Raw genomic sequence first — 15602 nt, 5'->3', positions numbered from 1 at the left:
TCTCAATAGACATGCTCATGAGGATGAATAAAAAATATTGGCTCCTTAAAATTGTCTGATAAATTTAATTTTTTTCATCGATTTTTATTTTGAATAATTTTGAGTATTTTTCTACGTTTTGTGTCATTTCTCGACAAAATACATACAATTAAATGAGAAATAAATACAACACAATTTAAAAGAAAATGCACTAAAAATAAAACAAATCACTCGTAACTCGGGCAGCACGGTGAAAGAGGGGTTAGTGCATCTGCCTCACAATACGAAGGTCCTGAGTAGTCTTGGGTTCAATTCCGGGCTCGGGATCTTTCTGTGTGGAGTTTGTATGTTCTCCCCGTGACTGCGTGGGTTCCCTCTGGGTACTCCGGCTTCCTCCCACTTCCAAAAACATGCACCTGGGGATAGGTTGATTGGCAACACTAAATTGGCCCTAGTGTGTGAATGTGAGTGTGAATGTTGTCTGTCTATCTGTGTTGGCCCTGCGATGAGGTGGCGACTTGTCCAGGGTGTACCCCGCCTTCCGCCCGATTGTAGCTGAGATAGGCTCCAGCGCCCCCCGCGACCCCAAAAGGGAATAAGCGGTAGAAAATGGATGGATGGATGGCACTCGTAACTCCTCAAATGAATTAGGGACATACGGTACTGTACTTGTCTTGTTTTTTAGTTAAACATTAGAAAATATTCATGTTTTGTTTTTTTAAATGAAGGTGCGGTGCAGGTTTAGTTGCCCAATGATTAGTAATAAGGTTGAATTTCCACAAGAATGTTGCCAACACATAATATTACTAAGGCTATATAACATTACTAAACTGTCACATAAAATGACGTTACTAAATAGATACTCTGCTTAAGTGTACACAGACCTAATAAGACTTTCCCAGCATACTGTTGAGTTTTGTTTTGCTTCAGTTAGGCCTAGGGCTGTAACAGCCAGATGGAGCCTGGAAAAATGATTAAACTCTCCTTTATGAGAAAATAAGCCTTGAAAACTTTTTTTTTTTTTTTTTTTTTGGTGATGTAAATGGAGCATTATTCCTGTGATGTAATTTGGGCCACCCCGATCATCCCGCCCATCCCAGAAAACGGGGTTAGTCTCCTCTGTTGTTGTTTTTATGTGCCACACTGTGCTGGTGGCCAGACCAGCAGACGACGTGCATTGTTTTACAGGCATAGGAATTTAGAGCATTGTTGCAGTATGTGAGAATTATGTTAATTATGAGAAAGCATGTGTTGGGAATGACTCGGGGGCCTCTGTGTGATTGGCCTGCAGTGGAGTTGTTGTCATCCTCTGTGTCTACAGCTCACAGGCCAACAGACATGATGTAAGAAACAGTAATAACGTGTTCATGTGGAATGTACTGGGACTGCATACACTCTGCCAAGGGAACTCTTTCTTTTGCTCTGTTCCTCCTTACACTTTCCGTCATGTCCCCTCTCAGATGTTGCTCTTCTTCTCCAACTAATGAAGAAATGTGTTGAAATAGTTACTTCTTTATAAGACTTTTTAAGTCTTTAACAGACGCTGTGTGAACAGCCATGGCTACGTCTCATATTATGAGCTATTTTCTTGAGGTTCAAGTTTGTTTTCCTTCCTGTACTCCTTTCCAACATAATTACATTTGGCTAAACTCACTCGTTTAGTGGTTGTTTATAAATGTACTAGTTTTTTAATATAGTTGTCCCTTATTTATCGCTGTTAATTGGTTCCGAATTTAAGCTAAGTTTGAATCATTAATTAAAAATTAAATATTTTCATAGCTTTGAGCATAACAACCTGTTTATGACCTTGGAATACATTTTTCAACATTATGAGAGCCCTCTAGACCAGTGGTTCTTAACCTTGTTGGAGGTACCGAACCCCACCAGTTTCATATGCGCATTCACCGAACCCTTTTTTAGTGAAAAAAAAATAAATAATGTTTTTAATTCAAGACAAAGTTATATGTTTTTGGTAACACTTTAGTATGGGGAACATATTCTAAGTAACAAAGACTTAATTTAGAGTTATTTGGACACTAGGGGAACATATTCTAAGTAGGGATGTCCGATAATATCGGCCGATAAATGCGTTAAAATGTAATATCGGAAATTATCGGTATCGTTTTTTTTATTATCGGTATCGTTTTTTAAATTTTTTTTAATTATTATTAAACATAAACATAAACATAATTATAAAAAACACAAGATACACTTACAATTAGTGCACTAACCCAAAAAACCTCCCTCCCCCATTTACACTCATACACTCATTCACACAAAAGGGTTGTTTTTTTCTGTTATTAATATTCTGGTTCCTACATTATATATCAATATATATCAATACAGTCTGTAAGGGATACAGTCCGTAAGCACACATGATTGTGCGTGCTGCTGGTCCACTCATAGTACTAACCTTTAACAGTTAATTTGACTAATTTTCATTAATTACTAGTTTCTATGTAACTGTTTTTATATTGTTTTACTTTCTTTTTAATTCAAGAAAATGTTTTTAATTTTATTTATCTTATTTCATTAATTTTTTTAAAAAGTACCTTATCTTCACCATACCTGGTTGTCCAAATTAGGCATAATAATGTGTTAATTCCACGACTGTATATATCGGTTGATATCGGTATCGGTAATTAAAGAGTTGGACAATATCGGAAGATCGGATATCGGCAAAAAGCCATTATCTGACATCCCTAATTCTAAGTAAGAAAGACTTAATTTAGAGTTATTTGGTTAGGGTTAGAGGGTTAGGGTTATAATAAGGCCATGCCGAATAAGGCATTAATAAGCAGAGGTGGGTAGAGTTGCCAGAAATTGTACTCAAGTAAGAGTACTGTTACTTTAGAGATTTATTACTCAAGTAAAAGTAATGAGTAGTCACCCAAATATTTACTTGAGTAAAAGTAAAAAGTATGTTATGAAAAAACTACTCAAGTACTGAGTAACTGATGAGTAACATACACACACATATCATATATATATATATATATATATATATACATACATATATACACATACATTGATATATACAGTATATCATTTATATTTATTTATTTTGCCGTTTTTGTTTACATGTTAAAGGTGTTTTAATGAATATACATGCATGTTTAACACATATAGATTCCTTTCTTTCATGTTGACAAGAATATAAGTTGGTGTATTACCTGATTCTGATGACTTGCATTGATTGGAATCAGACAGCAGTGCTTAACGTCCACGTTTTCAAATGCAGGAGAAAAAAAGGTCCTCCTTTCTGTCTAATACCACATAAAAGTGGTTGGTTTTTGGTATCTTATTTGTCCAGCTTCCATATTCGTTTTCACACACTTTACAAGAAATACATTGGCGGCAAATTCCATAGCTTGCTAGCTTGTTTGCGCTGGCTTTCGGAGACTCTTATTTTGAAAGCGCAGGCGCGATGGAGCGGCACTTTTATTGTGAAGACAGGAACTGTGCAGTCAGTCTTTAGGCTTGTGACGGGATGTACGTTTGAAATAAAAAAGTGTCTTTTATCCTTCACACTTTTGATTGATTGATTGGAACTTGTATTAGTAGATTGCACAGTACAGTACATATTCCGTACAATTGACCACTAAATGGTAACACCCCAATAAGTTTTTCAACTTGTTTAAGTCAGGTCATGTGACCGCCTGGCTCTGTTTGATTGGTCCAACGTCACCAGTGACTGCATCTGATTGGTGGAACGGAGTCAAACGTCACTAGTGACTCCATTTTATTGGTGGAACGGAGTGAAACGTCACCAGTAACGCAGGCACTTTGAAGGTCTGTCTGACAGACCAAAACAAACAAAGCGTGCATTAACAGATCGATAAAAATTAGTTGCGAGTAGCGAGCTGAATGTAGATAAAAGTAGCGGAGTAAAAGTAGCGTTTCTTCTCTATAAATATACTCAAGTAAAAGTAAAAGTAAGTTGCATTAAAACTACTCTTAGAAGTACAATTTATCCCAAAAGTTACTCAAGTAGATGTAACGGAGTAAATGTAGCGCGTTACTACCCACCTCTGTTAATAAGTACTTAATAATGACTAGTTAAGAGCCAATATGTTACTAATTTGCATGTTAATAAGCATCTAATTAATGGTGAATGTGTTCCCCATACTAAAGTGTTACCATGTTGTTTTACTGGTGCATAAAATGAACCGTGCATGAACATCACCTTGTTCAAACAACAAAACCAACACAGTGCATAAACTCACAACAAATTACACACCTGCAAATCAGTCAGCTGTTGCCGTATTCGTAATACGCCGATAGGGAGAAGTTTGTATTTACACGATGTTGTTGGTGTGTTTTGACCTCCGCCGAACCCCTGAGGCCGACTCACTGAACCCCTAGGGTTCGATCGAACCCAGGTTAAGAACCACTGCTCTCGACATAAAATAACAACCTTTAATCACTTTCTTAATCCAGTGAATCTGGCCATAATGCTAAATTGTGTGCTGTGATTGGTTTGGTCTCCTCTAGTAGCTAATACTACTTTAGTATTGATATTTTTGATTGATATTTATAGCTCGGTTGGTAGAGTGGCTGGCCGTGCCAGTAACTTGAGGGTTCCAGGTTCGATCCCCGCTTCTGCCATCCTAGTCACTGTCGTTGTGTCCTTGGGCAAGACACTTTACCCACCTGTTCCCAGTGGCACCCACACTGGTTTAAATGTAACTTAGATATTGGGTTTCACTATGTAAAGGCGCTTTGAGTCACTAGAGAAAAGCGCTATATAAATATAATTCACTTCAGTTTCTTTAGCCATTTTTATGCTTAGAAATGCTTAATCTAGGACGAAGAAATTGTAGAATATGCTTTACATGCTTTTTTAAAAAGTATCCAAATAAACACTGTGGGTTCACAGTGTGGCGCATATTTGTAACAGTGTTAAAGTTGTTTATACGGCCACCCTCAGTGTGACCTGTATGGCTGTTGACCAAGTATGCAATTGCATTCACTTGTGTGTGTGAAAAGCCGTAGATATTATGTGACTGGACCGGCACGCAAAGGCAGTGTCTTTAAGGTTTATTGGCGCTCTGTTCATCTCCCTATGTCCGTGTACACAGCGGCGTTTTAAAAAGTCATACATTTTACTTTTTTAAAAACCGATACCAATAATTTCAGATATTACATTTTAAAACATTTAACATCTCTATTAACAATCAATATTTCTTTCTCGTAGTCAATATTTTCTATAGGTCATCAAAAATATCAATAATTATCAATATCGATCAATATAAAGATATTATATTGTAATACAGGTTTCAGCCATATCGCCCAGCCCTAGTTTAGTGTAATTGTGGCCCGCATACAAGGGGAAGCTAAGAGTTAAATATTTAATAGTAGGCTTAAATGTCATTAGACAGTGACTGTGCAAACACAAAACTGACAGCACAACAAACACACATTAGCCAACACAAAGGGCAACTTCCTGTGCGCAAGCAGATGTGTCGCTGGCCATATCTCTGGGAACTCAACAGTGTCAAAATATATAATTTTTACATTCATAATGGTAAATGGGTTATACTTGTATAGCGCTTTTCTACTTTCAGGGTACTCATAGCGCTTTGACACTATTTCCACATTCACCCATTCACACACTGGTGGCGGGAGCCGCCATGAAAGGCCCTAACCACGACCCATCAGCAGCAAGGGTGAAGAGTCTTGCTCAAGGACACAACGGACACGATGATTCAATCGGGAATACTTTGCTGCAAGTTATTGTTTCAGTTCAACAGTGTTTCTCGCCTTCTTTATCAAAGTGTGAACACTCACAACTTTTTTTGCCCAATGCTAGGTTATTTTGAGGGAAAAAAAATGAATTTGCTAAAGAGTGAGATTCTTTGTTTGGGCACTCTATTCAGCAGAATAATACACGTCAAACAGACTAGTTTGAAAAATGTTATTAGAAACCGAACCATATGAACAGTTTGAAAGTAAATGTCAACATTTCTTTGGATTTAACAGGGGGAGCCAATCGCATTCTCCGAAGAGAGCTTTGTGAACCATCGTTCAAGCACCATGAAGAACTTTCTGTCCATGGCTGTCAACCTGCAACTTTTTAAACAGGTACAATGCCTCCATGTGTGTTAGTTTGTGTGTGCATGTCTGTCTGTGTCCACCCTCCTCCTATTATAGCGTTCACTATTATATTGTCATTTTCGCCAAGGCAACCATTATATGCTTCCCTACAAATGTCCATCCTTGCTGTAGCGCTACCGCATTTTCCGGACTATAGAGTGCACCAGTATATAAACAGCACGCGCTAAATTTGAGAAGAAATCAAATATTTTCCATATATTAGCCGCACTGGATTATAAGCAGATTTATACGTTGTGAAATTAGTTATATACACAGAAATATATCGCAAATGTTTATTTACATACCTTAATTGTTTCCAATCGGTGCCTGTAACATGGCAGTAAAATGGCTGATCAAACAAAACAGGTGCACAGTCATGTTGGAAGAGGAAGGAGTTGGGCTTGGCCCCTTAGTTCCAGTGAAAGGAACTTTGAATGCTCCAAGATACCAAAACATTTTGGACAATTCCATGCTCCCAACCTTGTGGGAACAGTTTGGAACGGGCCCCTTCCTCTTCCAACATGACTGTGCACCAGTGCACAAAGCAAGGTCCAAAAAGACATGGATGACAGAGTCTGGTGTGGATGAACTTGACTAGCCTGCACAGAGTCCTGACCTGAACCCGATAGAACCCCTTTGGGATGAATTAGAACAGAGGCCTTCTCGACCAAAATCAGTGTATGACCTCACTAATGCGCTTTTGGAAGAATGGTCGAAAATTCCTATAAACACACTCCGCAACCTTGTGGACAGCCTTCCCAGAAGAGTTGAAGCTGTTATAGCTTCAAAAGGTGGACCAACATCATGGGTTAGGAATGGGATGGCACTTCAAGTTCATATGTGAGTCAAGGCAGGTGGCCAAATACTTTTGGCAATATAGTGTATGTGCTGAGCTGGTGTTAGCTTGCAGAATTCTAACACATTTTCAGTGTGATGGGAAACAGTGGAGACGGAGGCCTGGGATCATAGATGCTTTCTGACCTAACGGAAATGTTTACAGTGCTTATCTCGCCATTGCAAGCCTGTTGCAAGAATTTGAATTCAGAAAAAAAATCTAATTTACCACTGACCGTATTGGACTACAGTTTTGGCAGTGTTTAAGTGCATCCATCTTGGAGTGTGTAGGTATCCTTTATATCTTCTAAGGCTGCATGAGTTTTCCTTCCAATCACTCATGTATTTTTAATGCCCCCCCCCCGTCATTAATCCCTTCTGCGGTAGTAATAAACTTAGCCACGTCAGAGCCAAGTGGAAAGAGACCTCTCCTAAAAAGAACATTTGTCTTCACCCCTTGAACTTCTTGTTGTGATCTCTGGCCCGTGATAGTAGTGAGATTTACCCCCCAGAGTACAACACAGCAGCCCTCAATCAGCCTTTTGTTTCTTGGGACACTGTGCTCCATCTATAATTTTCCCAGGCAGAGCAGATAGCGAGCCACAGTTCAAAGCCTCCTCCCGACTGGCTACTGCCTCCACGCTAACGTTGGGAAACAGGCCCTTATCGCTTCTCCGGCATGGGGGATGGGTTGGGCTTATCTGCCCCACTCCTCTTTCGACGGAGATGCCAGTGGCGTGCGCGAGCTCTCCTCTGGCCGTGACCCATATCTGCTCCGAAAACATTTAATGTGTGGCTACATTGTATTTTCTAAAGTCGGCTTTTCACTAAGTCCCTGGGAACGCTGTATTTTTACGGTAGAAAATATTTCTATTTGCTCATGCAGTTTACCAACCAGACTGTCAATTTTGCCAGCAAGGCATCAAAACTTTAATTTAAAAATGTATTGTATACTTGTTTATTACACATGTGTTGCATCATCAGCTCCTTGCAGTGACTAAATTGGTGAAACATAAACATCATTTAAACCATAATAATGCTGAAACACAAACTGACACATCTCTCCTCCACTAAAAGTAGCTGCACATTCTTGACCTTTTTGAAGTATTTATAAGGTCAAGAAAAGCAATGTGGAAGTAAATAGTTTTGTATTTTGAAATGAAAAAAACAACTATATTTATAACATGAACATCATTGTATTGATATTTTTGTTCATAAAATAGTGATTGTTTGTGTGTACGTGCATGCATGTGTTCGGATAAAGATTTGTCCTTAATATTAATTAATAATAGAGATGTTCGATAATATCGGACTGCCGATAAATGCTTTAAAATGTAATATCGGAAATTATCGGTATCGGTTTCAAAAAGTAAAATGTATGACTTTATAAAACGCCGCTGTACGGAGTGGTACACGCTGTACGGAGTGGTACACGGACATGCTCTCAGGGAGAGCATGTCCCAAATTCTAAGCTGCTGTTTTGAGGCGTGTTAAAAAAAAAATGCACTTTGTGACTTCAATAATAAATATGGCAGTGCCATGTTGGCATTTTTTTCCATAACCTGAGTTGATTTGTTTTGGAAAACCTTGTTACATTGTTTAATGCATCCAGCGGGGCATCACAACAAAATTAGGCATAATAATGTGTTAATTCCACCACTGTATATATTGGTATCGGTTGATATCGGAATCGGTAATTAAGAGTTGGACAATATCGGAATATCGAATATCGGCAAAAAAGCCATTATCGGACATCTCTAATTAATAATCAACCGGCACAATACTTCATCAGTGTAGAAATGTTTACTTGTGCAGAAATGGGATAGCCAGTTACTAGGTTGTTAAAGAAAAAAAAAAAGATTTTTGAAATAATTTGTTATTCTTATCTGTAACGATTCTTAATCGGTTAAAAAAAAAATCGACTAATTTTTTTTTAAAGTTTACTTTATTTCATTTTTTAAATCTGTTCTGTCCAGCCACGAAGGTAAATCATATTGTTGATGTAGATGCCCATGTATGCTGTACACATTTACTTTACAAAAGCAAAGTGTTGGATACTTCTCTTGTTGCCTTATTTGTATTTGACTTTATTAAATGTTTGGGGAGAATTTTATTAAAACTGTTTTTTTTTAAGTAATATGGAATTTTATCAGAGCTCTTTATCAATTTTATGGAGGAATGTAGTTACTCAGAGCTGGCACCCAATGTTATTAAAAAAAGTATTGATTTTGAATTAAGAATCGTTTTGAATCAAGAATCGATTCTGAATAGAATTGTTATTCCCAAGAATCGAATCGAATCAGATCATGTGGTGCCCAAAGATTCATGGCCCTACCAGTTACCATCTAACTGTTCTCCAATACGTACACACGTTTCTTTTCTCGTATTTTAGTGAAGTCATTTTCAAAAGGTAAACATGGTAGGCTATAAGCAAGTAGGAGTTAGCAGCTACACAACAGCTAAGCACACAATAGCACACAAGCTAGCCATACGTACTAAATGTCCTTAATTGAACAATATTGCAGTGTAAAACACATTTGTTAGTATAAACAAGTATCAAATAATTCTAGTCTTCAAGGCCGAAGTAAGCGTATTAAAAAAGTATCCAGTAACAAATGTGTCCGCATCATTCACCTACTCAGTGGCCTAGTGGTTAGAGTGTCCGCCCTGAGATCGGTAGGTTGTGGGTTCAAACCCCGGCCGAGTCATACCAAAGACTATAAAAATGGGACCCATTACCTCCCTGCTTGGCACTCGGTATCAAGGGTTGGAATTGGGGGTTAAATCACCAAAAATGATTCCCGGGCGCGGCCACCGCTGCTGCCCACTGCTCCCCTCACCTCCCAGGGGGTGATCAAGGGTGATGGGTTAAATGCAGAGAATAATTTCGCCACACCTAGTGTGTGTGTGACAATCATTGGTACTTTAACTTTAACTTTAACTTCAACTTACTGCGTGAGCTTAGCTTTCAATCATTGGTGTGTTTTCATCTACAAAACCTTTCTGGGTATCACTCCATCTTATCTATCTTGTCTTTTAACAAAGAAACAAGGAAGTCACAATTTCCGTTCAATGAATGTTCTTCAATTCGTCGTCCCCAAAGTAAGAACTGAACTGGGTAAGAAAGCACTTAGGTTTTCAGCACCGAAGGCTTGGAATAACCTACAATCGAATACGGTATTCAACTTCAAACCCTTGTTACATTGAATGATTTTAAAGCTTCTGTGAAAGGACTGCAGTCTACCTTGTCTGTATGCACATGTGTCATGTGACCAAGTTTTAATGTTGTACATTTGATGTTTTATGTGTTGTTTACTGTTTTTAATGTAACCTTGCTGCTGCCCTCTTGGCCAGGTCTCCCTTGGAAAAGAGATCTTTGATCTCAATGGGATTTTTACCTGGTTAAATAAAGGCTAAATTAAAAAAAATAAAAAGCTTTATTAGTTATTGTAGCTATTAGGTGTTGTCAAAAACCGAATACCACTCCACTTCAACCTAAGTAAAGACAGCACAAGTTGGTTAATAATAAATAGGTTAGTGTTTTTCATACCTACCATTATTCTCCATTTGACTAATTTCACTTGATCAAGCTTTTTCTAACATTCCACACACATTATACACCCCCGCTATCAAACCCCGCCCACCTCAACCGACGCACAGAGGGGAGGCGGGGGTGATGTGTGAGGGAGCAGGGTTGGGGTGGGGGCGGGGTTTGGTGGTAGCAGGGGTGTTTAATGTAGCCCGGAAGAGTCAGGGCTGCATGGGATTCTGGGTATTTGTTCTGTTGTGTTTATGTTGTGTTAAGGTGCAGATGTTCTCCCGAAATGTGTTTGTCATTCTTGTTTGGTTTTGGTTCAAAGTGTGGCGCATTATTAGTAAGAGTGTTAAAGTTGTTTTATATGGCCACCGTCAGTGTAACCTGTGTGGCTGTTGACCAAGTATGCCTTGCTGTCACGTACGTGTGCAAGCAGAAGATGCATACTGTATAACAAGTGGTTGGGCTGGCACTATGTTAATACAGATTGTAAAGGGTGCCAAATGCTGTACCATCATGGTGCGCCCTTATTATAACTGTAAGGGTGAAAATCGGTGAATATTAATCCCGGGAGTTTTCTGCGAGACGCACTGAAATCCGGAAGTCTCCCGGGAAAATCGGGGGGTTCGGCAAGTAAGCTGCTGAGCCGCATCAGAGTGATCAAAGAGCCGCATGCGGCTCCGGAGCCGCGGGTTGCCGACCCCTGGAATAGACCAATACCCACGATTCCATTATCGATATCATATATTGGAAGTAGAAAAAGTTGCATTGGCACAACCTTAGTAACAATACTAATTAGACACTAATTTAATTTGGATTCCTCCTCATCAGAGTTGTGCGACATACACTTTTTCTACCATATATCTCCCTGATATGGTTATACCAGACCACCCCCAATATTAGAGTGCTTTTGATGAGCCCAGCTGGATTTCCAGTAGACCTGCAATCACTGTGTACCACAGGAATAGGCATAATAAACCATAAATTGATGAATTCATACTAAAATGCCTGTAGAGCTATAACAACACATTGGATTCATTGTTTGTAAAATGAACCATATTGTCTTTCTATCTTTGGCTGACACTTTTCTATTCCCAAAATGGGGTCTCTTTGCTCAAACAGGCCAACACTTTCTAAAACAGTCAAAGAATGCGGGGGAATGATGTTTCCTATCAGCCAGCTACACACACACACACAAACACATTCTGTTTGCAGCGAGTCAATGAACTCTCTTCCTCAGAAGGATGAATTTAAGCCACACACAGTTCTATTTAGTGTGCAAGGGAACGTCTGTTCACCCAACAGTATGCTTCATCAGTCATTCATCGTTATCAGCTCGCGACATGATCATGTGTGTTTTTCATTCAGCTCAATTGTGAACATTTGAAAATGTACAAATGCAATTGAATAAGTGAATTATACTCAGATAATGCCAAAAATGAACACAAGTGCAAACAAGCATGTTTGTCTGCTTTATGGCGGGCTTTCACAATTCAAATGAATGAAAATGTTATGTTGACAATTGTGTTTTTTTGTATTTGCTAGTGTTGTGTGTCCATTGATTGTGTGTCTAATTAATACCCACAATGAGTCACGTAATCAGCCTGAGTTGAGATAAGTGGCAATGTTGGCTAGGCGATGATTTGGGTGGATTATCTGCACTAATTGGAGCAGCCAAGTAGTCTCTCACCTCTCATTAAAACGATCCACTGATGAGTCTCTAGCCCTTCTGACCAGAGGAGTGCTCCACGGCCCGCTTGTTAGCAACAAATCCCACAGGACACGCGACCAAAAACAACCTATGCTCTTGTTGCATGTCGGACTTGCAAAGATGAACAAATAATGACTGCACTATTGGAGCTCGTAATAGGATGCTTGCATGTGGAAAAAAATTGTAAGATTTATATTTTTGTTGTTTTTAAGAATGGAATTGGTCAGTGTCCAGTAAAAAGGGTCAGCATATATGTTCGGTATATGAATAAAAATTGGAAAACAATTGGTTTCATTTCCTTTTTAAAATACAACAAATTAAATTGGAAAACTAAGCGTTTCCTTATTATTTCTAGGTCTAGAAGCAATAACTTAATCCAAAAAACAGTTTGATTTTCATTCATATTTCATATCTATGGATGTTCTCATTCATTCAGGTCATTGTATTCTCAAGGTTTTCAATCGATCGCAACTGAACTGTTAGGTTCTTCTTGGAAGATGTTTCACCTCTCATCCAAGTATGCTTTATCAGTTCATGCCCATAGACTTAGATTGGTCAGATCTAGTCTTAGACTTAGATTGGTCAGATCTAGGTGCCAAACCCCAACTATTTATATTTCATTAAACAAAAATTAAAATCACCAGTCAGCAGAAACGAAAAAAACGAACCAAAAACAGATGTTATTTTGACACCAGAACTTGAAGGGCCAGGCGACTGGCCTGTAGGAAAAAAATATATATATATTTTTATTAGGGCTTTCAAAAATAACAAGTTAATTCAGGGGTCCCCAAACTTTTTGACTCGGGGGCCGCATTGGGTTAAAAGAAATTGGGCCGGGGGCCGGGCTGTGTGTTTGTATATATATATATATACACACACATACATACATACATACATACATATATATATATATATATATATATATATATATATATATATATATATATATATATATATATATATATACATATATATATATATATATATATATATATATATATATATATATATATATATATATATGTATTAGGGCTGCAACAACTAATCGATTAAAATCGATTATAAAAATAGTTGGCGATTAATTTAGTAATCGATTCGTTGGATCTATGCTATGCGCATGCGCAGAGGCAATTATTTATTTAAAAGAAATTTTTATTTTTTTATTTTTTTATAAACCTTTATTTATAAACTGCAACATGTACAAACAGCTGAGAAACAATAATCAAAATAAGTATGGTGCCAGTATGCTGTTTTTTTCCCCAACAAAATACTGGAAAGGATAGAAATGTAGTTTGTCTCTTTTATCCGATTATTAATCGATTAATCAAAGTAATAATCAACAGATTAATCGATTATCAAATTAATCATTAGTTGCAGCCCTAATACATATATATGATGTCACATTATCGATGGTAAAATGCATTTTGAATGGAGGGATGATTTGACAATTTAATTTCATGGTTATTATGACCAAAATGATCATTATTGTTATCATTCTTATTGCGGTATTGTTGAATAAAAAGTACTATTACCAAGTTTTTGAAATTGTTATTTTATATATTTATTAGGACTATTATATAATTATTTTTAAATTCAGATTAATTACTTGCTTTCATAATTAAAATTTGCTCAAGAAAAGACCCCAAGATTAGTTCACAAATGCCACTTTATTGTCAGAATGCCATCCAGGAACATCTTTAAACATTTTACTTAAATGCATGTTAATTTAAAGTTAAAGTACCAATGATTGTCACACACACACGAGGTGTGGTGAGATTATGGTAAATGGTGAATGGGTTATACTTGTATAGCGCTTTTCTACCTTTTTAAGGAACTCAAAGCGCTTTGACACTGTTTCTACATTCACCCATTCACACACACACATTCACACACTGATTATCCTCTGCATTTGACCCATCACCCTCACACCCTAGGAGGTGAGGTGAGCAGTGAGCAGCAGCGGTGGCCGCGCCCGGGAATAATTTTGGGTGATTTACCCCCAATTCCAACCCTTGATGCTGAGTGCCAAGCAGGGAGGTATTGGGTCCCATTTTTATAGTCTTTGGTATGACTCGGCCAGTCATTTTTATACTTGTGTATGCATTGATCTGATCACTGACCGGTAAAAGAGCTTGTACGGGCAAAATAAATTGCATGATTAATCTAAGTGTAGTCATGGTTAATACGATATTTTTTTAATTAATCACATAAGTTCACTTATTAATTTTGACAACCCTAATATTTACATTTTTATCCACGTTTATATTATATATTTATATTATTATTATTATTATTCAATCATTTTAATTTAAAGCATTGGTTACCGCGGTTTATCATTGATAGTGTTTATCATTATACCCCTAAGTTATACTGTGTTGATTACGAGTGTGTAAGTCTTTTTTTCTTTCACGTTACACACACTTGTTGGGTTCTGTCAAACACCGAGCTGTCTTGGCCCATTAGTTTTGATATTTATGAGATGGCGTTTTAAGTGTTGCAAAAGAGCGGAAATGAAACTTCCTCATGTCTGCAGACAGCGTGCTGCATGTAGTCTCCCTCACCTGCTCCACATTACCCAACCCCTATTACCTGCAAACCACCTAATCTTTGGCTTGTACTTCAGTCAGCCAGGGTTAATAACACCCCACTGTCGCCTCAGTGTTTGACGCTGTGTGCACGTGCATGTGTGTGTATATCACTTTAAGTGTGTTCCCCCCGCCCCCCGCCCCTCTTCCTTAATAAAGCAGTTGTAATTTATGTTTGCAGTTCATCGATGGGCGGCTGGCCAAATTGAACGCAGGCCGCGGCTTCACCGACGTGTTTGAAGAAGAGATCACAGAGGGGGGCTTCTGTGGAAGTGAGTAGTGCCAGACCTGTCCATCAGTTAGTCACATCGGATTAACGCTGTTTTATTGCGGGCAATATCAGTAGACGTTATTGTGCTCGAGAAGAAAAAAAAAACCAAGTCTTAAAGTTATACCGTGAAAGTTACGTTTTCTTGTTAAACTGAGTCATTCGTTTGCAGGGTCACAGGTCAGTAGGAGCTTATACAAGCTGACCGCTAATAATCTGGACTGGTCCCCAGTTAGTCACTATTCACATATATAAACCACTAGTGTACACACACACACAATCACATATATGAACAATTTTTCATTTAAAAAAACAATATAATAAACTGTAGAGATGTATTAATGGGGAAAAAGAGCCTGTATGTCATTTTTGTGTTATTAGTGTCAACATTTCAACTTTTTCTCATTAACTGTATGCGCTATTATTCCATTTTTGTGTTTTTCTTTTTTACTAATAGTCATTTAAAAAATGTGCCTTGGGCCATTAAAAATGTCCAGCATTTTTCATTTTAAAAACCAATATAATAAACTGTATAGATGTTTTTAATGGGGAAAAAGGAGCCTGTATGTCATTTTTGTGTTATTAGTGTCAACA

General features: G+C 37.9%; 1 protein-coding gene and 1 long non-coding RNA gene across 3 annotated transcripts in view; one reads left to right on the top strand and one right to left on the bottom strand.

The window, feature by feature from the left end:
• Positions 1-15602, top strand: part of dennd1b (DENN/MADD domain containing 1B) — a 362658-nt gene that overhangs the window by 293133 nt on the left and 53923 nt on the right. The window contains exons 15-16 of one of the 2 annotated variants that reach the window (XM_072914655.1): positions 5962-6063; positions 14922-15012. In XM_072914655.1, coding sequence (XP_072770756.1) covers positions 5962-6063; positions 14922-15012 — 193 coding nt within the window. Of the gene's footprint in view, positions 1-5961; positions 6064-14921; positions 15106-15602 lie in introns of those variants that run through there. The other variant, XM_072914654.1, reaches the window with a different exon arrangement.
• LOC140679396 (uncharacterized) overlaps positions 1-15602 on the bottom strand; it is a 41653-nt gene that overhangs the window by 9920 nt on the left and 16131 nt on the right. The window lies entirely within an intron of this gene.

This window comes from Nerophis lumbriciformis, linkage group LG14 (genome assembly GCF_033978685.3).
Source record: "Nerophis lumbriciformis linkage group LG14, RoL_Nlum_v2.1, whole genome shotgun sequence".
NCBI lineage: Eukaryota > Metazoa > Chordata > Actinopteri > Syngnathiformes > Syngnathidae > Nerophis > Nerophis lumbriciformis.
This window is presented reverse-complemented; position numbering and strand designations above follow the sequence as displayed.